Source organism: Mustela nivalis (assembly GCF_964662115.1).
Source record: "Mustela nivalis genome assembly, chromosome: 5".
Taxonomy (NCBI): domain Eukaryota; kingdom Metazoa; phylum Chordata; class Mammalia; order Carnivora; family Mustelidae; genus Mustela; species Mustela nivalis.
The window spans coordinates 22,358,576-22,383,664 of NC_139024.1; the positions used below are offsets into that span (position 1 = coordinate 22,358,576).

General features: G+C 50.4%; 2 protein-coding genes and 1 long non-coding RNA gene across 35 annotated transcripts in view; 2 read left to right on the plus strand and 1 right to left on the minus strand.

The window, feature by feature from the left end:
* On the plus strand, nucleotides 1–12,859 carry ZBTB24 (zinc finger and BTB domain containing 24). 13 transcript variants are annotated; one of them, XM_082732021.1, is made up of 8 exons: nucleotides 2–172; nucleotides 605–659; nucleotides 833–1,815; nucleotides 4,140–4,307; nucleotides 4,770–4,853; nucleotides 5,741–5,824; nucleotides 9,559–9,640; nucleotides 10,263–12,859. In XM_082732021.1, the coding sequence occupies exons 2-8, from the start codon at nucleotides 637–639 to the stop codon at nucleotides 10,975–10,977; spliced, it is 2,139 nt and encodes a 712-aa protein (XP_082588147.1). In that variant the 5' UTR covers nucleotides 2–172; nucleotides 605–636; the 3' UTR covers nucleotides 10,978–12,859. The 13 variants fall into 13 exon arrangements, 8 of the variants coding, with proteins under 8 accessions (XP_082588148.1, XP_082588147.1, XP_082588144.1 ...); XM_082732018.1 differs by having other exon boundaries at nucleotides 9–172; nucleotides 480–659; XM_082732019.1 differs by having other exon boundaries at nucleotides 39–176; nucleotides 610–659.
* LOC309865558 lies at nucleotides 5,707–19,594 on the minus strand. 4 transcript variants are annotated; one of them, XR_014312165.1, is made up of 5 exons: nucleotides 19,193–19,325; nucleotides 13,330–13,400; nucleotides 10,979–11,315; nucleotides 8,296–8,533; nucleotides 5,707–7,980 (listed from the first exon to the last, which is right to left on the minus strand). It is a non-coding gene; the product is annotated as an uncharacterized lncRNA (long non-coding RNA). The 4 variants fall into 4 exon arrangements; XR_014312164.1 differs by lacking the exon at nucleotides 8,296–8,533; XR_014312166.1 differs by lacking the exon at nucleotides 13,330–13,400 and having other exon boundaries at nucleotides 19,193–19,320.
* The window catches only part of MICAL1 (microtubule associated monooxygenase, calponin and LIM domain containing 1), an 11,281-nt gene continuing 5,255 nt past the window's right edge, over nucleotides 19,064–25,089 (plus strand). For 3 of the 18 annotated variants that reach the window (XM_082732013.1, XM_082732002.1, XM_082732005.1), the window contains exons 1-10: nucleotides 19,525–19,917; nucleotides 21,443–21,752; nucleotides 21,851–22,058; nucleotides 22,313–22,417; nucleotides 22,769–22,873; nucleotides 22,992–23,147; nucleotides 23,390–23,490; nucleotides 24,085–24,342; nucleotides 24,615–24,730; nucleotides 24,919–25,045. In XM_082732013.1, coding sequence (XP_082588139.1) covers nucleotides 21,495–21,752; nucleotides 21,851–22,058; nucleotides 22,313–22,417; nucleotides 22,769–22,873; nucleotides 22,992–23,147; nucleotides 23,390–23,490; nucleotides 24,085–24,342; nucleotides 24,615–24,730; nucleotides 24,919–25,045 — 1,434 coding nt within the window. In that variant the 5' untranslated portion in view covers nucleotides 19,525–19,917; nucleotides 21,443–21,494. Of the gene's footprint in view, nucleotides 19,351–19,498; nucleotides 20,728–20,775; nucleotides 21,110–21,412; nucleotides 21,753–21,850; nucleotides 22,059–22,312; nucleotides 22,418–22,768; nucleotides 22,874–22,991; nucleotides 23,148–23,389; nucleotides 23,491–24,084; nucleotides 24,343–24,614; nucleotides 24,731–24,918; nucleotides 25,046–25,089 lie in introns of those variants that run through there. The other 15 variants (XM_082732000.1, XM_082732003.1, XM_082732010.1 and 12 more) reach the window with 13 other exon arrangements.

A 25,089-nucleotide genomic window follows, 5' to 3' on the forward strand; every position in this document is an offset into this window, starting at 1 on the left:
GCGCAGGCTCCCGGCGCCGGCGCTTCCGGGTTGGCGGCGGCGTCGCGGGGGCCCCAGTCCGGGGCGGGGGGGCGCAGGAGCCCCGGCGGCCGGTTCTGCGGAGCGGGGCGCCAGGGCGGCCCCGGCGGGAGTGCTCCCGCCAGGCTGCAGGGTGGGCCGGGCGCCCCGAGAGGTAGGTCTGCCCCGGACTCGCCAGCCGTGGGCGCGGGATCGCGGCGGTGTCGGGCGCTCCCCAGCGCTGCGCTCCCCTGTCCCGCCCGAGGGGGCCCAGGCCGTGGTGGGGGCCCAGCCACGCGGGGCCGGGGTGGGGGTGGGGGAGAATCGCCTCCCGCCAGTTCGGGCGCTGCCTGGCGGCCAGTCTGGGCGATCGTGCCACCCCCTTGCCGAGGGAGGCCCGATGCGCCTCCGGTTTTTACTCAGTTGCAGCTATCTCCAGATTCGTGTACATTTTTCTTTGCCTCTTTTCTATGTTTTTACAGGCAAAATGGTTAAAAATGCGTGAAATCGAGACATTGTAGTTCCCACTCTAATCTGTGCAACTGTGGAAAGTTAGTGCTGGGAAAGCACTTTCAAGATGGTTGATTCCCATTCCTTAATTTTACAGAGGAGAAAACAGACCCCGGAGAAGTAGCGCGGATGTTGGAAAGTCACCTAGCTAGGTAACGGTGTGACAGGGATGAGAGTCGCGGTCTCAGTTTGTAAGTCCACTCCTGAACGTGGTAAATGGTCAAATTCATTTAACCGTGTGATGTGAATCGTAGGTTCGCTTGGGCCAGGTTTAATCTGTGTAGATGATGAGTCCTCCTTTTTAATCATTATTTTCTAATTTCAGGCTTCACGCTTCTTGGCCTCTACAGAAAATGGCAGAAACGTCATCAGAGCCTTCTGGGCAGCTCGTTGTACACTCAGACACTCACAGCGACACTGTTCTGGCCAGTTTTGAGGATCAGCGGAAGAAAGGCTTTCTCTGTGACATCACGTTAATCGTGGAGAATGTGCATTTCCGGGCTCACAAAGCCTTACTCGCGGCCAGTAGTGAATACTTCTCAATGATGTTTGCTGAAGAGGGAGAGATCGGCCAGTCCATTTACATGCTGGAAGGCATGGTTGCCGACATATTTGGTATCCTGCTGGAGTTCATCTACACCGGTTGTCTCCAGGCCAGCGAGAAAAGCACAGAACAAATTCTGGCCACTGCTCAGTTCTTAAAGGTCTATGACCTGGTAAAGGCTTACACAGATTTTCAGAATAATCACAGCTCCCCAAAGCCAACGCCTCTGAACACCGTTGGCGCTCCGGTGGTGGTGATTTCTAATAAGAAAAATGGTCCTCCGAAACGGAAGCGGGGGAGACCGAGAAAAGTCAACAGTGGGCAGGAGGGGAAATCACAACTGGCTGCCGAGGAAGAAATACAGCTGAGAGTAAACAATTCAGTTCAAAATAGACACAACTTTGTGGTGAAAGAGGCAGATGGTGGCACACTGAATGAACAGATTCCGGTGAAAGATCTGGAAGAGCCCGAGCCTGCCTGTGAGCCGGGCAGAGGGGAGGAAATGCCTGCTGAGAAAGACGAGAACTGTGATCCCAAGACCCAGGATGGGCAGGACAGCAAGAGTCGGTACAGCAAGCGGAGGATTCAGAGGTCCGTCAAGCTTAAAGATTACAAACTTGGCGGGGATGAAGACGAGCAGAGTTCAGCCAAAAGGGTCTGTGGAAGGAGAAGGCGCCCGGGGGGCCCTGAGGCCTGTTGTAAGGACTGTGGCAAAGTGTTTAAGTACAATCACTTTTTGGCAGTCCACCAGAGGAGCCACACGGGTAATTGTCCTTTCGCAGCTTAGTGGGGCGCGTTTTGGAGGGATGATGGTGATAGCATTCGTTGATTGTGCAACTTCCGGGTGATGGGCCTTATAATAAGATCTTTATGTATATGGTCCTGCAGCTAGTTCTCACAACAGGCCTGTGAAATAGGGAATGTTATCTCTATTGGACAGACAAAGAGACCAAGTCCCAGAAATAATTTGCCCAGGTCAGCTATTTAGTGACAGAGCTGGGATTTGAACCCAGGTAGCCTGATGGCAGAACCCTGTTTTTACTTGGCCTCATTGGTTCAAGGCTTTAATACCCGGATGTCATACTCTAGCCAGAGTTACTTGGCTTTCTGATTTGTAAACATTCTTCATCTTGACCGCTATAGCTCTGCTTTTGCCCAGGTCTGTGGGGACAACTTCCTCATTCCGCCATCTAGCTGTAAATGTCTTCTCTTCCGTCCTTCTGGCCCAGCACTGGCCAGTAGACCCGTTTGTGAGGACAGAAATGTTCTGTCTGCGCCATCTAATATGGTGCTCGCCAGCCACGTGTGATTTTGAGCACTTGACATGTGGTGAACGTGACTGAGGAACTGAGTTTTTTATTTTAATTAACTGGCACCATGTTGGACAGTGCAGCCCGAGGCTCTCCCTTCCTTAACTCACTCTGCTTTGGGTCAGGTTGTAGTTAACCAGCTAAATACCCCTCAACCTAATTGTAAACTTCAGTCTAGGGACTAGAGCTAGTTAAGTCTCCTCTCCTCCAGCAGAGCTAGCCGTGTGGTTCTCAACCTGACCACACAGTAGAATCACGTAGGGAGCATCTAAAACTGCCGGTGACTGAGCGCCAGCCCCCAGAGCTCCTGGTTTGATCGGGGCCTTGGTGTTTTTGAAAAATGGGTTGAGAACCCCGAATTCTGGCTCTTTAAACAAAGTAGACCCTTGGGAAATATTTGTTGCTCTGTAACAGAGGATAGTGTAGAGAGTTGACTAGTTCTGTAATATTTGTTAAGGGAAACAGCACTTGGATCTTCCCTCTTGTCCCCAGTCTTCTTACATTTTGCAGTGACTCTTGCCTGGGTCAGTGTTCAACTCATTTCAGTGGCTACCAGTAGATCCATACAGTTTGGAAACTCCCATCTTTCAGTTCCAGAAAAATTTTCTGGGATTATTTCACGGATAATATCTGGCATCGGTTTTCTGTGCTCTCTCTTTATAGAATTCCCTGGAATTTGGATGTTGAACCTCTGGACCCACCACCCTCTAAAGTACTTACCTCTTAATTCCCATCACTTTCAGCTTTACATTCTAGGGGATTTCCCCTTTATCTTTAAACTCTTAAGAGTTTTGTTTCTACGCTGTTTTACTTCTAGGAGCCTTTTTTTTAATTCTCTATAAATTCCTTTTTTTTTTTTTTTTTTTGGTTCCCAGTGTAGTATCTTCCCTCTGTGAGCATGTTAATGACAGCAGTCGCTTGTTTGTCAGCCCCTAGCTCCCTAGCTTTCCCTTGGGCAGCCTCTGTTTTCCACAAGTTGCCTTTTTTTCTTAGGTGATTTGGTATCTGTTTCAGCTACTAGAAGGCCTTCCTTGAATGGTGATGTTTTGAAAAATCACATTTAATCCTGTGTTGGAATCGTTGACTGCAAGCTGCTGGCCGCCACGAGGGTGTGGAGCAGGCCTGTGGCCGGCGATGTCACTGGGGCTGGCGTGGCTGGACCCCACCCCATCCCCCACACCTGGCTGCGCAGCTGCAGCCCTCTTACCCTGGCCCACCACGTTCCTTAAGATGTTCTGCCCTCCCACCAGAGGTTCTGGGCCTGGCTGCCAGTGACTAGAGCAGGAGCAGGGGAGGCTGGGCAGAGTCTCATCACCCCAAATGTAAACTTGGACTTGCTGTCCCTGGGGCAGTCCCACTCCACTGTACCTGGAGACCCTGAGTCCAGAGGCTTTTATCGTCTTCAGAGAACAGCTCACATCCTTTATTGGGGAGCGGGCTGGCATTCTGGGTCCTTGGGCCTTGTCGGGGGGGTCTCAGTGCCTTTGGCACAGACTGTCATATATCCCTCTCCTTACCCCCTTTCTCAGAGATGACAAGTGCCACCAATTCCTGGGCATTGTGGAGGCTCTTTCTTGGGTTGTATCTCAGCGGTCCTCACTGCTGGCATCAGACTCATCTGTTCCGGCTTGCCAGACTTTATTGCTGAGGTTTTCTCTCCCGTTCTGGGCATTTGGGAGATGTGCCAGTGAAGAGAAATCCCTCTATTGTTTTAATTTAGGAGGAAACCAAGATGTGCATGTTCTTGCTCACCCTGACTTCTGGGGCTCTCATTCCAGGGGAGCGACCTTTCAAGTGTAATGAGTGCGGAAAAGGCTTTGCCCAGAAGCACTCCCTGCAGGTCCACACCCGGATGCACACAGGCGAGCGGCCCTACACCTGCACCGTGTGCGGCAAGGCTCTCACCACCAAGCACTCGCTGCTGGAGCACATGAGCCTGCATTCAGGTAGCTGGGCTCGCACCAGAGGGCCACCTGCCGCCGGGGTCCTGGGCTGGGCGTTCTTGTGGTCACGGTGGTCTTTTCTCCACCTGGCGCCATCTCCCATGTGGTGTCTGCCTCTACCAGGCCATAGTTTAGAGTTGTGCACAGTATTCTGGCTTAACCTAGAGCTTATAAAACGGCTGCTGGGAGCTCAACGTACACATTTTGATTAACTCCCAGAGCTTAGAAATTTTTTACTTGGGTGACTTGGGGAAACTTGAATTCTCCAGTTCTGCCCCAGTCCCCACCACTCCCTACTGTCTCACATACCTTTGCACATTTTTGGTACTGTGCTTTGACTCTGAGGTCATTTGGGTACGTAGGCAAGTCATCTGTATCATTCATGGAAAATGGGGACCTGGGCCCACCGTGTTATAGTTCTTTATAGTTTTTGCGGGTTTTAGTGTCTTGTTTTTTCTTTGGCAGGACAGAAGTCTTTCACCTGTGATCAGTGTGGAAAATATTTCAGCCAGAAAAGGCAACTAAAGAGCCATTACCGAGTTCATACAGGTACAATAAAGGGAGGGAAAAATTTGGTGGGGGAGAAACATAAATACAAATTACTTCTGAAATAGTAGGGTCCTACTGTGGAAGATAATTAGTCTTTAGGGAAAGAATCTTAAAAAGCAATGTGAATTAGAGGTCCTTGTGTAATTGTCTATTACCTTGTAATTTATATTTAATTTTATACTACAGTTTGGTGCCATATACAGAAACCCTACAGGATTGATATCTTTCAAAAGTGCCAGTTGAGGGGTACCTGGGTGGCTCAGTGGGTTAAGCCTCTGCCTTCAGCTCAGGTCATGATCTCAGGGTCCTGGGATCGAGCCCCGCAGTGGGCTCTCTGCTCAGCAGGGAGTCTGCTTCCCCCCCACCTCCCCACCTGCCTGCATCTCTGCCTACTTGTGATTGATCTCTCTCTCTCTCTCTGTCAAATTAATAAAATAAAATAAACTTAAAAAGGTACCAGTTGACTAAGAGGGCACCGGTTGATGGGTTACTAATGGTGGTTGGACAGAAATATCCCCACCTCATAGCTGTCAGTGCAGGCTTTCCCCCACCTAGCTTCTTCTCCCCTGCCAGCTGATAAGAAATAAATGAGGGGTTGGGAGTGACACTGGAGTCAGTTGGCCACAGTCACACCCATGCTTCAGGCGGGAAAGAAAATGACTTAGGGAGATTGGAAGGGGCCCAGCTCTCCTGGGGAAGCAGTGAGTTGCAATGCATAGGAAAATATGACCTGTCCCCAAATTAATAAAAAAAATTGTTGTTGTTTTAATTAAGGTGCCATATTTAAAGTGATTATTTTTCAGGGCAGTGCTTTAACACAAATCACTGAAGAAATGCAGGGAGAGAGCGCATACATGCACTGACACTTTTTTTATTGTTGCGACAAGGCCACTCATTACCGGAATGCAACCACTGCCATCGCAAGTTCATGGACGTGTCTCAGCTAAAGAAACATCTACGAACACACACAGGTAATAAAACTCCCATCTCGGCCTTCCTTTCTGGTATACGTCACGTTTGCAGAGGGGTGAGGAGTCCCCTCCTCAGGCTCCATTTATCACAAATTGGGTGGGAATTTTAGATGACCATTTAAAAGCCCAAGGCAGAAGGCTGTCAACACCATTCTGTGGGGAGATACTGACCCTATTTCTTAGCAACGCAGAGATGGCTTACTGAGCACTATTCCTGTATGAAAATTCATTTGAAGGACGCCAGGTTGGCTCAGTCAGTTGAGCGTCTGACTCTTAATCTCAGCTCAGGGCTTGATCTCAGGGTCGTGAGTTCAAGTTCCGCTTTGGGCCCCACACTGGCTGTGGAGCATACTTAAAAAAAAGAAAAGAAAAGAAAATCCATTTAATACCACAAAATAGTACAAGTCTGAGTCTGGTTCTGTTCTCTGGTTCTCTGTACTTCAGCGCTGAAGATTACTGAGATAATTTTTTTAAGAAAAGAAAGTAAAACAAACACAAAGGTGGCATAGGCACCAAGGGTTTTCCCACTTGTTCCCCAAAACCCATACTTAAAACTTAAGCATCACTGCCTCTAGAAAAATCAGCTTTAGGGATAAAGAGGAGGCAGGTCAAATTCTTTCATTTAAGAACAGCAAAGAGGGGCGCCTCGGTGGCTCAGTAGTTAAGTGTCTGGCTTTGGCTTAGGCCCTGATCCCAGGATTCTGGGATCGAGCCCCATGTCGGGCTCCCTGCTCAGCAGGAGTCAGCTTCTCCCTCTCCCCCTGCTTGTGTTCCTTCTCTTGCTGTGTGTGTCTCTCTCTCTGTCAAATAAATAAATTAAATCTTTTAAAAAAAAACAAAGAAACAGCAAAGTAAAAGTGCAGGTCTTTTAGACCTTTAGGTAAGGAGCACGTCTTACAAATGAACCTGTTAGATCTTCTAAGAAAAGCTTCCTCTTACAGTTTGGCTCTTTATTGATTCACTTAAATTGTTTCCTAAAATTATGTATCAGATTAACTTATACTGCTTTGGACATTTTTTAATAAACACAAGTTCTTCTCCTTAAACGTAATTTGTTTTCTTAGAATAAGTGGCTCATAGAGTAGGAGTTCTATGAAAAGGGATCTCTCTATAATCTTTCTGCGGATGTTATCATTAATAGGTTTTGTGACATTTAATTCACCCACAGAACAGCTCCTGGGTCCCAGGTTCTGCTCTGTCTGGGTGCTGAGGCTGCAGCAGTGGTGAGTGAGGTGGCCAGAGCCCCCCCCCCCCCCCTGCCCACCAGGGAAGACAAAGGACAATGACTACTTAGCATGTTAGGTGGGGCCCGAGGCCATGGAGAACTAAACGCTCAGGAAGGGGGTTAGGATGTGGGAAGTGGTGCTGCCCCTCTCTGTGTCTGAGAAGGCCTCACTGATGAGGGGACACCTTGGATATAGATCTGAATGCTCTGGGAGGGAGACAGCCATTGCGGCTGCACAGGGGAAGAGCATCCCATGCAGAGGGAAGGGCAGGTGCAAAGCCTGGAGACACAAGAGTTTCCAGCTTGTCCGAGAACTGCCAGGCCGGTGGGCATCGGAAGGCTTCAGGTAGGGGCACAGCCGCGGCAACTGGAGTCTGTGTAACGGGGTTTCTTGGTCGAGCAGCTGAGGCTCAGGCCTCAATCCCCTGAGAATCTTTATAAAAAGAAAAACCTGGTCCCAACCCCAGAGATTCTGAGTGAATTAACCTTGGGTAGGGCCTCAGAACTGCTAGTTGTAAAAATGTCCTAGGTGAATCTGGTGTGCCCTCAGGCTTCCAAACACTGGAGGCCACAGTGAAGACTGGATTTTGTTCCCAGCGAGGTGATACGACTTAGAATTTGTATAGGATCATCCCAGCTTCTGTGTGGGGTGGGGCGAGCCAGGGGCCGAGAGAGACCTGTTCGAAGGCTGTTGAAGTAATCTGGGGCTTGCACAGTGTGGTGGCCGTGGAAGTGGTCCCGAGTGGCCCGGTCCAGGTAGCTCCTGAGGGCCTGTATGTTCCTGGAAAAAATTTCCATGATTTTAAACACTTGCAGACAGAAAGACTTCTCGATGTTGTCAACCCAGATGGCACCGAATGGTAGGGTGAACACTGTTAGTATGTTTCCGAAATGGACCTTGACACGACGAGCAGGTCCTCAGTCTTTGCATCTGAAGAAAGGAGCACATACCCTGGCGTCAGCATGGGCCCCAGCTCTGGTTTGGGAAGCCTAGGGAGGAGAATGCGAATACCTTCCGAGTGGTAAGAGTAGCTGACGCGGAGATGCCGACTTGCCCAAGCTGGCACCGGCGTGCCGTGCCTGGATGGAGCTTGGAGAGCTGTCTGGCATCAGTTTTCCAGCAGAGGCTGTGGAAGGGAAGCCCCACTTCCAACTGCACCTGCGCGGCTGTTACCTGGTTAAGTGGGATTTTGTTCGTTCTTTTCTTTAAATGCATAGTTCCCTTGCCTGCATGAGGACCACTTACTTCGGTTTCCGGAGGATGGGACAGTCTGTCGGGTGTATGCGCGGTGTACAGACTAATGCCGAAGAAATGGTTGTTGAAACTTTATGAATTCCTTGTGGAGCCTGGAGCAGCCTTGTTTTGAGTGGACCTTAGTTTCCACTCTGGGAAATGCATTCATTCATCAGGGGTTTCTGGGACGTTGTGCCAGGCCTGATTCCAGGCACAGGGGTAGTGGGAGTGGACGAGCCCACGAAGTGCTCTGCAAATGGGGGAGAGGGATGAGAAAGAACACGGACAGTCTGTGAAGTGGGGCTAGCACTGTGGGAACACGGACGGGAGAAGGGGACGAAGGACTGTTGGCTCCGGAGGCAGGAGGGGAGGACACTGCTCTTGGTGGTGGTGAGGCCTCCATGCTGGAAAAGTGACATTTGAGCAGAGACTTGAAGTCAGTACAGATGGTGAACCACAGTGGGAATCCCCTAGGTGACATGTGCTGGGGGAGGGGTGCTGGGTGCAGGAGCCCCGCATGGGGCTTGCTCGGGGTGGGGTGTCTGGTGACTCTCCATAGGGCCTGGAAGGCTGAGCAGTGAGCAAAGGGAGAGTGGCTGGTGAGGTTAGAAAAGCTTAGGACAAGGACGGGGGCTGGGCAGACAGATACATGATGCCTTCTTTGTAGGCTTAGGGCTTTGGTTTTTATCTCCAGATGGGAACGGGGGCCTTGGAGTGTTTGCAGCAGAGGTGTGAAATGATCAGACTGCCTGCAGGGTCACTGTGGTCGCCACATTTACTGTGGACAGCAGGGGAGCTGGGACAGAAGTGGGCAGACCCGATCGGCTGCTGCAGAGAGATGGCGGTGGTAGTGAGGTGGTGAGAAGTGGTCAGACTCTGGGTACGTTGCAAGGCAGACATAAATGTGAATGATGTGCAAGTCACCCCAGTGCACCGGTATTCCCGGGAAGTCCGGTATGAGAGTTGTGAGTTATCTCAGGGTGGACTGTAAGGGAGTAAATGTAGTGTGTTCTCTCGTGTCCCCTGTATAATCATGTTCCTCCTCGTCTCTGGTTTTAAGGGAAGGAACCCTATCTTACACTTTCTCTGTATCCTTTTAGCACTTAGCACCCAGTACTTAGGTACACAGTAGGGTAAGGGCTTCATTCATTCATGCTCATCAAGGAATCGAGTGGTAGTGCCTTTTTTTTTTTCCTTTTAATATTTTGAAACTGGGTGATTATTGCTTTTTGCTCTATGTTGGATGTATATTTCTAAATGCTGTCCCTTTTTTAGGTGAGAAGCCATTTACTTGTGAAATCTGTGGCAAATCTTTCACAGCAAAGAGTTCTCTTCAGACCCACATCAGAATCCATAGGTAAAGTTTTACAGATATTTTTCTTATATGGGAATCCTCAGTGAACCCTGGTGTTCAGTTGGATGACATATGTTACTTATACAATCTTTTTCCCCAAATTATTACACAGGTAGAACTTTCTGTGTAGTTTACTGTATTTTTATCTTTTCAATAAAGAAATTCGTCACTTGGGCAGAAATCGGGAAAGCTGGTCCTGGCCAGCGAAAGTTTGCATTACTAATTTCATTTCTTGAATTTTTATTTTGAAGTCAATCCCATGTACTTAAATTTGGCCACAAGAATCTAAAAGTTGGCCATGAAGATGAAAACAAAACAAAAAGGAACTTTATGTTTAATATATAAATATTTGCTTTCTTATCTAAAATATGGACTATAGAATCATAAAATGTTATCACATGTAGCCCAGCCCCATCCACCAACCTTTCTCAGCATCCCCGCCTTTTCCCTTTAGGGTTAGAAACGGAAAACCCTGAAAAGTGGTGACTTGCTCTGACTCCTTGAGTTAGTAGAACGCATGACTTACGTCTCCCAGTTGAGTTACTTTTCCTCTACTCTTGACTTCTTCTCCCTCAGGAAGTAATAGACAGAGCTGTTCTTAAAGTCCAATGTGTATTTTTTGTAGAGGAGAGAAGCCCTACTCCTGTGGCATATGTGGCAAGTCCTTCTCGGACTCCAGTGCCAAGAGGAGACACTGCATTCTGCACACGGGCAAAAAGCCTTTCTCCTGCCCGGAGTGTAACCTGCAGTTTGCGCGCTTGGACAACCTGAAGGCTCACTTGAAAATCCACAGCAAAGAGAAGCCCGCGTCAGATGCCCCCAGCGGTCCTAACACCGAGGAGGTCAGGAATATTCTCCAGCTGCAGCCGTATCAGCTCGCGGCCTCCGGAGAGCAGGAAATCCAGCTTCTCGTCACCAATTCTGTACACAACATCAACTTCATGCCGGGCCCCAGCCAGGGAATCAGCATCGTCGCCGCGGAGGGCTCTCCGAACTTGGCGGCCGAGCAGGCTGCCGACCTGGCCCTGCTCACGCAGCCACCGCAGCCGCTGCAGAACTTCCTTCTGTCCGCCCCGCAGGAGCCCACGGAGCACATGCAGGGCCTCAGCGTGATCGAGAGCCCGCTGGAGCCCGCGCAGACCGAGCCGGTGCACGTAATCACGCTCTCCAAGGAAACCCTGGAGCATCTGCACGCCCAGCGGGGGCAGGCCGCGGAGCTGCCCTTGGCAGGTGCGCCGGACCCCGCTCCGCACCTGCCCCTGCCGCCGGCCCCGCCCACCGCCCACGTGCCCGCTGCCCACGTGCCCCCACCCGCCCCGCTGAGCCCGGACCGAAGCTGACCTGACCTGGACGCGCCTTCTGGCGGTGGACCTCTTCGGTGCACCTCGGTCCGAGGACGGCAGGCCCTCTGAACCGCTCCGAACGCAGCCTTCGGGTCCCGGGACCGCTCGCTGACGGTCCTCCCGCTCTCCACCCAGGCCCCAAGATGTGCGTTTCGTGTCTTGTGTGCTGTCCTGATCTGGATTTAGCCTTCGATGTTGACGAACGGTCTTCATTGTCCTCGACATCTCTGAAAGTCGTGGGTAATTTTGATTTGGGGACACTGAATTAGACTCGAAGTCTTGAGTGCCCACGGCCACAGGTTATATGGTCTTGCTGACCTTTCCAGTTAGCTTTTCTAGAACAAAGGAAGCCCAGTACTGGTTGAATGCGGTAGAATGGTTTGTTCCACTTCTTTATTTCTCGAAGGCAACACAGTTGCTTCTCTAAGGTAAGTCAGGGCTGAATGCGATGACAATGCCCGAGAAGCTGTCCTTCTACTATCTTCTAATTCCCTAAGACAGAGTCACTGTCAACATTTAATCTCTGTGTGGTACAGTGGGTTCTTGTGTCATATTTAAGGGAGATTCAAAGGCATAGAAACTGAAAGTCTGTTGTAACTCAAAATGAATATAATAAAGTCAAAAAAGTACAGGATTATTTTAAAAATTTTAACTCAGCTTTTCTGAGAAACATGGATTTATTTTTTTTTGGATTTACATATTTTTTAAAAGCAGGTTATTGAAAATTTAATTTAAAAGTCTAATGAAACTGGATCAAGACATTCAGCCCATAAATTCTGAATTTTTGTCAGCAGTGATACTTGTTTGATAAAGTTAAGACTCCGTTATCCTGGAATATAAGATTTTATTCAATATAATTTAAGTGTCAGATATACTCTACTGAATTCTAATTGATCCTGAAAGTGATCTGTGCATTGTGTCTGATAACTTTCTGGAGGTGGGACCTTATAATCTATTTTTATTGCCAAGTAGGTTAAATCTCACAAAATGGACATCTCATTTTTAAAAAGTACATATCATCACCTAATCTTAAAAATAATCTGAACCTCAGAGCCTTAGTAACCTGTCTATACCTGTGGTAGGATTTTAAATTTAATTGTCAAAAGTTGAAATTATATGTGGGTTAGGTTTTCAAGCCCAGTGTACTTTTTGAATACTTCCGATTACTTTCTCTCAAGGGAACTGATAGAAAATTTTGGAAAAGAGAATGGGCACTAGTACATGTAAGTTAACATAATGCTGGTGGAGAGTAGGGCTAATCTATCCTAAAATGAACTGGATCTTGAGATCAGTTACTTTCTTGCTTTAGGCATCTTTGATTTCTACCTGAATCAAGAAGGTTTATTTTAGAGGTTAAGGTAATACATTTCTTCAGGTTTGAGGGAAGATGAAAGCATTTTTTCCCCCACATATTTGCCAAATTAGATTTGATTATATATAATTCACAAGATTTCTAAAATGTGTATCTTAACATGTATTAGCCAAAGTAATGTTTAAATCACCCCCTAGTGGAGCCTAAGATAAAATTTTTACAAATACAGTTATGACCTAAATGCTATTTCAGGTTCTTAGTCATTTAAACTATCTACTTTAACCTTATTCTTTAAAATGCAAAGTTTTTAGCGAGCTTTTCAAAGCTTACTGGCCCCCAGTTTCTGCTGGAGATACACAGTATTAACGTAAATGAATTTTTAACTACTCAGTCTGGAGAGCTGGAAAATTATTCAGGAAATATGGTCACATAAGTCAAGCTTAACTAGCTTTGTGACAGTCTACCTCTGCACTAGGAGAAATAGAATGTGGGCCACATGTAATTTTAAATTTTCTAGTAGCCGCATTAAAAATAAGGTGAAATTAATTTGAATAAAATGATTTAATCTAACTTGTGCCAAATATCATTTCCACATGTAATCAGTATAAAAATATATTAATAAGATATTTTATATTTTTTCATATATTTTCTACTTAGTGCACAATTTGGATGCTAATGTTCTTTGGACTTACATGATCTGTATTTAGAGTTCATACAATTTACAATTGAAAACCTAGATTCACATACAGTTGCAGACATACTTAATTTTTTCCCAGTAACTGAAGTAATTACTGGTTTAAATTTATATTAAAATTAAAACCTGGGGGCACCTGGCCAGCTCAGGCAGAAGAGCATGTGACTGTTGATCTCAGGATCGTGAGTTCAAGACCCACACTGGGCAAAGAGATGACTAAAAGAAAATACTGAAAAAAAAAAAAAAAAACCATCACCAGTTCCTCAGTCACACCAACCACATTGTGAGCTCTTGATAGCCCCGTGTGTGGCTAGTGGGTTCTGTGTGTATGACACAGGCGTACCTGTTTCTAACTTGAGAGCCGGTCTCAGCCATAAAAGTATCTTCTGTCAGAGTTCTGGTTTGTTTGACCAGCTGTCAAAGGGAGAGGAGGAAATGAGAGCTTTATAAATGTAGCCTGTCTTTTGTGTCCCCGATACACATTCTGCCCTCTGAAATCCCAAATTCTAAAGGTCAATGTGTCTGTACCCAAAGTAAATGTCATGTACATAAAAATGTTTTCTATTGTTTGAGAAATTGCCGGCTCAATGTTTCACAACTTATTTTGTACTAAACTTGTACAGTTTTTTAAATTGTTTTAACAAATGCAGAAATACAAAGTGTGCTTCATAGGATATAAAATATTATGCTTTGGGTTACTGAAATGCACATTCTCACTTTCAAAAGAAATGACTCTTTGGTAGAGGGCTCTTAGTAGAGGGCTAGACTTGGAAAGACTGGCGCTCCCACCATCAAAATGAGTTATTTATTCATTTGATTGCATCTGCTGCTTTTTTCTTTTTTTTTTTTAAGTACTTAAGGACCATGCCAGACAGGAGGCTTGAACTCATGACCCTGAAGTTGAGAGTCACATGCTCTACCAACTGAGCCAGCAAGGCACCCCTACATCTATTTCTTGAAACTTTCTACCTCTACTCTATTTTATGCAGTTGGTTCCTGGGATTCTAAGTGTTGTGAGCAACTAGTTAAAGAATGCTGAAGAATATAGTGATTTTCTCATTACAGATGCTTACATTTAGGTTTTCATAAATTGGATAATAACGTCGGCCACTTACTGAGTCTTTACTACGGGCCGGGAGTGAAACCAAGTGTGGTAGGTCTGTATCTTATCTTTGTGCTTCTCCACTTTCTCCTGTGTCATGGCACACAAAGTAGGACTTACACGGCAGCCTGCGGTTAGGGAACTCCAGGGACCCCCCTCCCAGTCATGACTGGTCTGTTGGCTTGCGAGGGCTGCCATGACAGAAACTACAGACTGGGTGGTTTAAGGCAACAGAAACACTATTTTCTCAGTTCTGGAGGCTAAAAGTCCAAGATCAGGTTGTTGGCAGGGTTGGTTTCTTCGGAGGCCTCCTGAGCTCCTTTCCTCCCTGTGTCTTCCTTCACGTGGTCTGCCCCCTGCGTGTTTTGTCCTAATCTTAGAAGGACACCAGTCACCACTGGATTCGGGTCCACCCTAATCCTAACAACCACATTTTCACTTAGTTGCCTCTTTAAAGGCCTTGTCTCCAAACACAGTCACATTCTGAGGTGCTGGGGGTTAGGACATCACCATGAATTTGGTGGGGGACACAGTTCAGCCCATAATAACACACATCTGGAACGAGGAGAGAAGCAGCATCCAGGGGGCACCTATACCCTGTGCTTCAGCACAGTCTTATTTTATTTAATCTTCATGACATTGTCCAGGGGTATGTAATGTGCCTATTTTGTAGATGAGAACATTGAGGCCCAAACAGATTAAGTCTCTTGCCCAAAGTCACATAGTAACTGGCAAATGCACAGGGCCAGCAGAGCCCACTACACTGCTTCTACCAGATGGGCTTTCCATCACCAGTCTTTTGATACTTTAAGCTGGATTTCTATTTACATACGGTCTGCTTGATGTAATAGGAAATTTTTGACTAAAGTTGAGAATCTGAGGCACCTGGCTGGTTCAGTCAGTTGAGCGTATATACAGCTCCTGATCTCGGGGTTCGTGGGTTCAAGCCCCATGCTGGGCATAGAGCCTACTTAAGAATTGATCTGTGTCTGACATTTTAGCACACAAACTTTTTACATAAAACAATAATTATAAAAGGTACATAGTCTTTGTCTTATGGAATGGTTACCATATTAATATTCATATTAGTATTTTACTACTGTTGGTTTAAAGCTTCACAGAAATTTGGGGCACCTGGGTGGCTTGGTGGGTTAAAGCCTCTGCCTTCAGCTCAGGTCACAATCTCAGCGTCCTGGGATCAAGCCCCACATCAGGCTTTCTGTTCTGCAGGGAGCCTGTTCCCCCTCTCTATGCCTGTCTCTCTGCCTACTTGTGAGCTCTCTCTGTGTCAAATAAATAAATAGAATCTTTTAAAAAAAAAGCTTCACAGAAATTTACCTATTGGATGAAAGTTACTGCTAACTTGAAAATGCCTTAACATGAGCTTTTGTGAGCCTCTTTTTCAAACTCCTGACAGGATATTTTACATTTAGGGCAGACATTTTTTTGTTTGTTTGTTTTTTGTTTTAGAGAGGGCGAGAGAGCATCAGAGCAGGGGAGTGGGGGAAGGCAGAGGGAGAGAAAGAATTTTAAGCAGGCTCCATGCCCAGCTTGGAGCCTGATGCCCAGCTTGATCCCACAACCCTGAGATCATGACCTGAGCTAAAACCAAGAGTTGGTCACTTAACCAACTTAAACACCTCCCACCAAAATACTCTTATTTGTTAAGCATTGAGGTGAATTGTTATCCTCACTTTCCAGACTGAAATAAGCCTAAATTCTTAAGAATTGAAAGAAAACTCTTGGTCTTTTGTAAACAGCAGGCTTGGAGGAATGACCCAAAAAAAATCCCCCTTGCTCTTTGTAAACAGCAGATGTTGAGGAATGACCTCTAAAAGATGCAGGAATGTCACTGTGATAGTTTATCTAGCTTTCAAATTCTTTGCACATAATTAAGCAACAAACACTTCTGTGGGCTGTAATATATATATAATATATGTTGTGTATATATAACATATACACACACACTGTATATCTAAAATCATTGTCAACTTAAAATGTACCACGTTAGGAGAGCTTTTTTTTTTTAAGATTTTTTTTTTATTTATTTGAGAGAGCGAGAACACGGGAGAGAGAGTGTGCCTGGTGAGCAAGCCAGCCCGTGAGCAGAGAGGGGAGGGGCAGAGGAAGACGGAGGCAGGCTCCCTGCTGAGCAGGGAGCCCAGTGCGGCCCTGGATCCCATGGTCTGGGGGTCTGGGATCGAGATCTTGGTGGGGAATGCAGATGCTTAACCAACTGAGCCACCCGTGTGCCCTAGAAGACCTTTTGAATTAAAGTTCATTAAATCACATTTTCAACACAAAATGTAAGAACTTGAACACATTTAGGTAACTAACAAGACTTTGTAGTCTTTTTCTTTTCTTTTCTTTTCTTTTTAACCTGAATCTGAAAAGTACTATTATATCCAGTATGACGTGCAAAAGGAGGGAAAAATTTGCAGTGGTCAAGTCAGGGAACTAACTTCCTTGGTCACAGAGTATGGGCTTATTATTTAAGTTTTAGTATCCACAGATTAGTATCCTAATATCCAGTAAATCATGTAAAATATGGGTTTGAAGATTTTCCAAATAAATAGTTTGGCTTTTCGTTTTCGTTTTTTTATCCTTGTTGAATGAGGTTAAACTGAAGCGTCCTCAGGCTAAACTAGAGTTCAAAGCAAAACTCTCAACTTAAGAAGTCTCCCTCTCATGGGCTTCTAGGTGCCTTAGTTGGTTAAGCAACTGCCTTCGGCTCAGGTCACGATTCCAGACTCCCAGTGCCTGCATGGGGCTCCCAGCTCCACGGGGAGTCTGCTTCTCCCTCTGACCTTCTCCCCTCTCATGCTTTCTCTCACTCTCTCTCTCAAATAAATAAATAAAATCTTTTTTAAAATATTAAAAAAAAAAAAAAAAACCTCCCTCTCAGATAATTCTAGTATGATTAAATGGCTTCTGGACAAATTTAACTCATAATCTTGCCTGGGCTCCTGCCAAGGCCTGAGCCACCTTTTCTACCCCTCCCCCGCACCCTTTCTCCACTGGAAGAGCCATCTATTTGGGCTCACCATGGTGCCTTCAGTGGCAAGCAGAGGGTCTTGCTAAAAGAAAGGATATTGTCTTACTAAGGCAAATATCGTATCTCTGCTTAAAATCCTCCTGCCAATTCCCACTGTGCTCAGAAGAAAATCCAAAATGCAGCTTCCTCTTGGGCCCCTTCCCCATTCTCACTTCCAACCACACTGGGTTCCTTGCTGTTCCCCAAACACACTCAGCAATATCCTGCCTGAAAGCTGGAGGCAGGTGGTTTCTCAGGCTTGGAAGGTTTCAGCCTCTACTTCCTGGGACTAATGTCTGCTCATCGGTCAGCATTCAGTGTGTCACTTCCTCGGGGAGACCTTCCCTGACCATCTAACTGCAGTTAAGGTGCCCTGTCCTGTCTGCTCACAGGACTCTACACTTTGGACTCAGCTCATAATTACATTTACATCAGGAAGTGAGTCTGCCCGGTCACACTGCAGCCATAGCTCCGGGCCCAGGACTGTGGGTGTGCTGTTTGACCTCACGGACCTACAGGTGGCCATATTACAGGGTGGCTGAGACACGTCATCCACAAGACAACAGACGACTTTGCTGAGACAGAGAACCCAATGTGGGTCAAAGGAAATGGATCCTGTCTTAATGGCTTGGAGTTTAGGCCTTCGAGTCTGTACATTTCTTAGGGTCACCAGTATCGAATCACGGGATTTTAGAATCAAAATGGGCTGAAGAGGTTGAGTTCTTCAACTGCCTCCATTTAGAAATGGTAAGGCTGGAGCCCGCTGGTTGGTGACTTTGTCAAGGTCACACTAAGCTCGCAAAGCCGAGCTGGAAGTCTGCCCACACCTAACCCAGTCTAGACCGGGAGACTCCCCATTGCTCAGTGCTCCCACTGTGTATCTTTAATAGGCAGAGAGTGAAACTCCCAAGTCAGCAGATTTTTGGCATTAAAGTCGTTATTGTCCTGTGATCTTTTTTTAAAGACAAATTTTACCATTTATCCTTCAGAGGGCCACACAATCCTGTCCGGCTGCAAGGGCAAACAAAGTCACTGAGTCAAGGGCCAGATCCTCAAGGGCCTTTGCAAACACACGAAGTTGGGGCAGCCCATTGTTTACATCTGCTGATGAAAGGGAAAGGCAGGAGGGGGTTCTAGCAGCCCGCAGCCCATTTCTAGTGGATTACAGAATACTTGTGACACTGTGTATTTAAGTATGGGTGTGGCTGATTTGGGGCACATTTATTTCAAGCCAAATGACGAGTCACACTCAAGAGCTAGGAATGGCCCCGACTGGGAGGCTGCCCTAGTTTCCTGAGTGTGACCTGGCTGAATTCCCTGTCTCTCCAAGCAGGGAGCAGGCATTTCCCCTTGCCTGCCTTCCCCTGCCTGCTTCTCAGCTAGAGCTGGGAGCAGTGAGTCTTCAGGTCGAAAGGGTCCCTGCGGGTTTCCAGGGGAAAACAAAGTGAGAATGAAGAGGAAGGGAGAACCAAAGGGCACCCAGCTCTTTCTGGTCCCTGGAGCTCAAGGAGAGGGACCCTCGCATTTATTCCTCTAATGTCTCTCATGTAACCGTGTCACTTCCCCCAAAAAAGAAACCGCTTCTTCTAATGCCAGCCTTTCATTTGGCCTACTGGCTCCACAGGGGTGTGGTGGAGTGCACACGGACCTGGGCCCCACGCTAGCTAGCTCTGCCACTTGCTGCCTTTCATGCTGCAAATTACAGAACCTCTGTGTCCCTCAGTTTCTCTTCCAGTAAAATGGGTCTGTTGTGATCATTGAAATTATAGTTATACTCATAGTAGCTACTCCATACATGAGAACTGATGTCTTATTAACTAGTTGAATGACCTCGAGGACCTTCACATTCAGCCCTATTTCCTTATCAAGAATTTGAGGAAGTTGATCCCAAAGATTCCTCAAGCCCTTTTCAGTATTGACAGTTTTGTGGGTCCTTTCTCCAAAGCCCGCTTTAATACCGGAGATCCGGACTCTCTCCCACACACCCCTCCTATTTGCCCTTTAGTAGCGGTCGAACCCCACCCTCACCCCCACCACACCAAGACCCCCTCGCCCTCTCACTTCTCCTACCGCTGTGGAAGCTGCCAACTGCCAAGTTCCCGGAACTTTAATCCGTGCCCAATGCCCTCAGCCCGGGTCTAGGGGCAGACTTGTCTCAGGGGAGCCCGAGTCTGGATCCATCGTGGGAGCCCGGGCCGGGCCGGGCCGTGGATCGCCTGGTAAGAGAGGTGAGGAGAGCACCTACGGACCCGCCAGCTTCTGGGAACTTCTTGCCCAGCCCGAGCGCCCCCTCCGCCCAGCGCTCGGAAGCGGCTCGCAGAGTTGGTACCGCGCAGGAGTGGGTGGCCTCGCCCGCCCGGGATGGGCTAGGTCCGCAGACTCGGGTGCCGGGATGCAGCCGCGGGCCGCGCTGTGCCCTCCGGCGCCGCGCGTCCGGGAACCCGGGCTCCTGGGTCTCCGCCAGCCACGCCCGGGTTGCCGACCCCCAAGCGGAACCAGGCGTCGGCAGCGCCACGCCCTCGGGCACCACCCAGCAGACGTGGGCGGCCCTGGGGCTGCCCCGAGCCCGGGATCGCGGCGTAATGAGATGCTAATGAGGCGCGAATAAACCCTCGCGGGCCCAGCGCCGGGCCTTAACTCCCCGCCCGGGCGCAGCGGGCGCACCGCCCCGCGTCCGCCGCTTTCCCTCCGCGTCTCCGCCGCCGCCCCTCCGTCCGCCCCCGCCCTCCCCCACCCGCCCAGCCCGAGACGCCCGCGGGGAAGGAAGCGGCCCCTCCCCGCTCGCCCGAGGCCGGGTAAGTCCTCTTAGCCGCGCGGGCTGCGCGCCCCTGCCCGCGGGGCCCGGGGCTGGGGGCGGGGGCTCGCTTCCGGGAAAACGCGCTCCGCGGGGCTCGGGAACTCCGCCTGGCGGGTCGGGCCCGTCTCCCCTCGGTTGCTCAGCTCCTCTCCAGACTTTCCGGTCCCGAGCGTGGACGTCTAACCCCCCACCCCAACTCCGGTGCCAGTGGTCCAACTTCCTCTCCATCCTTCCACATTGCGCCCCACTCGCACATCCTTTGTCCTGGCCTTTCCAGCCGGAGTCGCCCCTCTTTACCCCTTCGCGGAGGCTTTCCTCCTTCCATTCCCCCGAACCCACTAGAGAGACCTTTGTCCTTCCTGATGTTCCGGCTGCCCGCATCCAAGTGACCCGCAGCGGGTAACTTTCGTCTCCTCCTTCCCCGGCCAGGCCCGCCTGGCTCCAGCCGGGACCGGTGGGGTGGCCGAGTGCGCGTGGGGGTCAGCTCCAAGGACCTGCCCCAGCGATGCCACCGACTTACCCCGTGGATACCCTTTTATTTTTCCCAGTCCCACCGTGAGAGCCCCCCCCCCCCCGACACCCTTCAAGTTGCGTGGGGGCTCGAGCGAGGGAGAGGGGGGACAAAGGGAGGCCTTGTCTCGGGACATTCCTGGGAGAGCGCGGCCGGTCGCCCGGGGGCTGGGGCGGAGCGTCGCTGCGAGTGGGAGGAAGCTGGGAGCAGCTAACCCCGGCTGTCGTCCCCCCCCCCCCGACCGCTCCCAGGCCCACCGGAGCTGCCGCCAGTCACAGGGGAAGTGTTTTAACCACAGTGAGTCAGAAATAGACCCAGCCCTCCGTCACGCCAGTCAGTCGCAACATCCTCCGACAGTCTGTTGAGGTGGTTTGGGTGGTGGGAAGTGGAACCTAGGGAGTTGGAGACTGGCTCCTCCTCTACCTCAGGAGGCAGTCACGGGTGCTCTGGAGGACAGCTTTGCTCCCGGCATGAGTCGCACCCCACGCCCAGCGTGGTGCCGAGGTCCTCCAGGGGCGTGGGGGGAGAGGGGACAGGATGTGTGCCCAGCAGCTGGGATGGCAGGTATTGGGTCTGTCCGGGTCTGCCCCTCAAGGACAGCTCTCCTCCTGGGCCACCTGTCCTATGCACTTCTGAGATCCTCTCCCATGCCCAGCTTCCGGGGCCCCATCAAGGCAGGGTAGGAATTCCTGCTCCTAGTGCCCCGGAGATGGAGGGGAACTCCCAGCTCCCTGGACAGGGAAGCTGAGCTGGAGACTCCCCGTCTTCCCTCCTGCCCGCTGTGCCCAAGACTGCCGATTGTTCGCTTCCAAATTTGGCAGATTTCACTTGGGAGTGGAAGGACTAGCAGCTCTTTCTGGAGCAGATCGGGAGTGGGCTGGGAGAGAGGAGCAGGGCCATTCGGGGGTAGACCCAGAACCCCCTGGGGACACCAGCCTGCTCTCTTCTCCTCCCCATCCTTTTCCTTTCTTCCCTTCTCCAGCCTCTTCCCCATCTCTTCGCTCCTCTCCAGCAGCTGCCTGCCTCTCCTCAGCTGCTCCCTGCCTGGGAGCCTCGCCGACTCCATGGCTGAACCCGCCTCCACCAACCCAGCGCACGCCCACTTTGAGAGCTTCCTGCAGGCCCAGCTGTGCCAGGATGTGCTGAGCAGCTTCCGGGGCCTATGCGAGGCCCTGGGAGTAGAGCCCGGTGGGGGGCTGCCCCAGTACCACAAGATCAAGGCCCAGCTCAACTACTGGAGTGCCAAGTCGCTGTGGGCCAAGCTGGACAAGCGAGCAGGCCAGCCTGTCTACCAGCAGGGCCGGGCCTGCCCCAACACCAAGGTGGACACATGCTGCCTGGGACAGGGCTTGGGCGGCTGGGTGGGAGTCAGACAGGGAGACGGGACGCCATGCCCATACTGCCGCGTGTGTGTTCGCAGTGTCTGGTGGTGGGTGCCGGACCTTGTGGGCTGCGGGCTGCTGTGGAGCTGGCCCTGCTGGGGGCCCGTGTGGTGCTGGTGGAGAAGCGCACCAAGTTCTCCCGCCACAATGTGCTGCACCTCTGGCCCTTCACCATTCACGATCTTAGGGCCCTCGGCGCCAAGAAGTTCTACGGGCGCTTCTGCACAGGCACCCTGGACCACATCAGTGAGTACCACATGGTAGCCTATGAGGACGGGTGAGCCTGGGCCGCCAGACAGGCCTTTCAGGGGCTGCTGGGACCTCCAAGGGGCAGAGTGGATGAGATCCACTCTAGTCAGGGGACCTGCAGGACTCAGGTTCCTTATCTGTAAAATGGGCAGTGGAACTGAGTGATTCCCACTTCTGACTGGGAGCACACGGGTGCTTGGGGGCCCTATGCAGCCCTGGGGTCCCTTTTTGTAATGTCCTCTACCTTCCAGGCATCCGGCAGCTTCAGTTGCTTTTGTTGAAAGTGGTATTACTGCTTGGGGTGGAAATTCACTGGGGTGTCACTTTCACCGGCCTCCAGCCCCCTCCCAAAAAGGGTAAGTACTTTTCTGCTTCCGAGACCCCCATCTGCTAAGGATATTTGGCTCGTGGAAGAAAAAAGGGAAGAAAAAGGGACTCTGTGGGATTCGGAGTCAACCGAGCCCTTTGCAGTCGTGTGGCTTGTGCAAACCACACTGAGCCTCATTGTGAGCATCTGTAAAATATGTCCTTCCTTACCTACTTTCCACAGCTGCTGTGAAGGCATAAGTTAGACCGTGTGTCATTGCTTGCTAAACTGTCAACCGCAAAGGGCTTTACGCGTTTGTTTGTTTCCCTGGCTTGTCCTGGGAATGGAGAGGTCCCTTCAGACTTCCACACCTTTGTGCCTCTCACACTTTCTGCCCCAGGGATTGGCTGGCGTGCCCAGCTCCAGCCCAACCCCCCAGCCCAACTGGCCAACTATGAATTTGATGTTCTCATCTCCGCTGCTGGAGGAAAATTCGTCCCTGAAGGTGAGTGATCCCTTCTTTCAAAGAAGCCATCTTCGCCTCCTCCTGTGCCTTTCTAGGCTATAGCATGCCCCTCATTCTCTTGCTGATACCTACTACCCTCACTTGCCCCCACTTCTAGGCTTCACGGTGCGAGAAATGCGTGGCAAACTAGCCATTGGCATCACGGTCAACTTCGTGAATGGACGCACAGTGGAAGAGACGCAGGTGCCTGAGATCAGCGGGGTGGCCAGGATCTACAACCAGAGCTTCTTCCAGAGTCTGCTCAAAGCCACAGGTCAGGACCCCCTCTCCAGGATCTCCCCTCCCTCTGGCTGTAGGCTGGTTCCTTCCCCTCCTGCCCTGGGCCTGAGACAGAGGGCCCATCCTGCCACCAGAGCTCCTGGGCCCCTGTGTATGGGGCACCCACCGCAGTCTAAGCTGTGATCCCCGATCACAGAGGTCAGGCATGGCTGGGTGTTTGGAGGTGTGACAGGGAATGCGGAGGAGACCCACCTCCCCTGGTGTTGCCCTCCCCAGGCATCGATCTGGAGAACATCGTGTACTACAAGGATGACACCCACTACTTTGTGATGACAGCCAAGAAGCAGTGCCTGCTGCGTCTGGGGGTGCTGCGTCAGGTGGGCCCGGGCCTCCGGGGGTAGAGGCCAGCTCTGGACACAGTGTCTCACCCTGATGCGAAAGGAGTCTATCCTCTTCTGTCTTTGCTCTGACATTTTCTCCACCTCAACAAGCTCTTCTCCCCTGGGGTCTACCTGGCAACCTGAATCATATTCTAGGCTAAATGGTACCAGCCACAAAGCTACATATGTAAGCTCTGCAAGGGCTTCGTCCTTTTTGCTTGCTGACGATTCCCAGGACCAGGAATGGTACCTGAGTGTAGTCAACTCCCAGTAAATATTTGCTGAATGAACTAGGTGAAGACCTGCTATGTGCTAGGTACAGTGTTGAGAACATTATGTGCATATTCTCACCTATATTCTCATGAATACCTTGAGAAGTTAGGTATGTCATCTCTAAATGATGGGGAAACTGAGGCTGAGTAGTTCAGGACTTGTCCAGAGAAAGTGCACCATTAACAGCATGGTCCTAGGCCTTGGGGGCAGGGTGGGGCCAGGGGCTGTGCTGAGGAAGGGGCTGGAGGATGGGAGGCAGGTGTTCAAATTCTAGTCCAGCGAGGCTGACCCTGTGGGTTCTGCTCTTTCGGCCTGTAGGACTGGCCGGAGATTGACCGGCTGTTGGGCAGTGCCAACGTGGTGCCCGAGGCTCTGCAGAGCTTTGTCCGGGCTGCGGCTGACTTCGCCACCCATGGGAAGCTTGGGAAGCTGGAGTTTGCCCGGGATGCCCACGGGCGGCCTGACATTTCCGCCTTTGACTTCACAAGCATGATGCGGGCAGAGAGCGCTGCTCGGGTGCAGGAGAAGCACGGTGCCCGCCTGCTGCTGGGGCTGGTGGGGGACTGCCTGGTGGAGGTAAGGGGGCTAGGCTCTCTTGGGGGGAGAGGATGAGCTTCCTGGGGCTTCCAGAAACGGGAACTCTTTGTAAAGAGGTGCAGGGGTTCCATGGTTGCGGGGAGGAAGGTTGCCTCCTGGTAAAGGAGGGGGTGAAAAGGTTTGCTGGTTGTGGGGAGCTGAGGGCTGCTTGGTGTGGTGTCAGACCCCATCAGCTGTGATTTTGGGAGGCAGTAGAGCTTGGGCGCTCCTGTTGGACTCTCACTGAACTGTTTATCTTTTTGATCCTACAGCCCTTCTGGCCCCTGGGCACAGGGGTGGCTCGGGGCTTCTTGGCAGCCTTTGATGCCGCCTGGATGGTGAAGCGGTGGGCAGAGGGTGCTGGGCCCCTGGAAGTGTTGGCAGAGCGGTGAGGCCCGAGTTGGGGGGTGGGGAGGGCAGGGCTAGAAGTAGGACAAGGATCAGGAAGAGGGTGGGATGCTGCGGGAGCAGACGGGGCAGGGTGAGAGAAGAAAGGCCTGGCGGTTCTCAAGGGGTGGGTGCTGATGGGTGCCCTCCCACCCGTGCCCCTGCCCTCCCTCGCACTTCCTCCCTCAGGGAGAGCCTGTACCAGCTCCTCTCACAGACCTCCCCGGAAAACATGCACCGCAATGTGGCCCAGTATGCACTGGACCCAGCCACCCGCTACCCCACCCTGAACCTCCGGGCTGTGACTCCCAATCAGGTCAGACCCCCTGGCACCCACCAGACTCCTCCATGGCAGGCCCC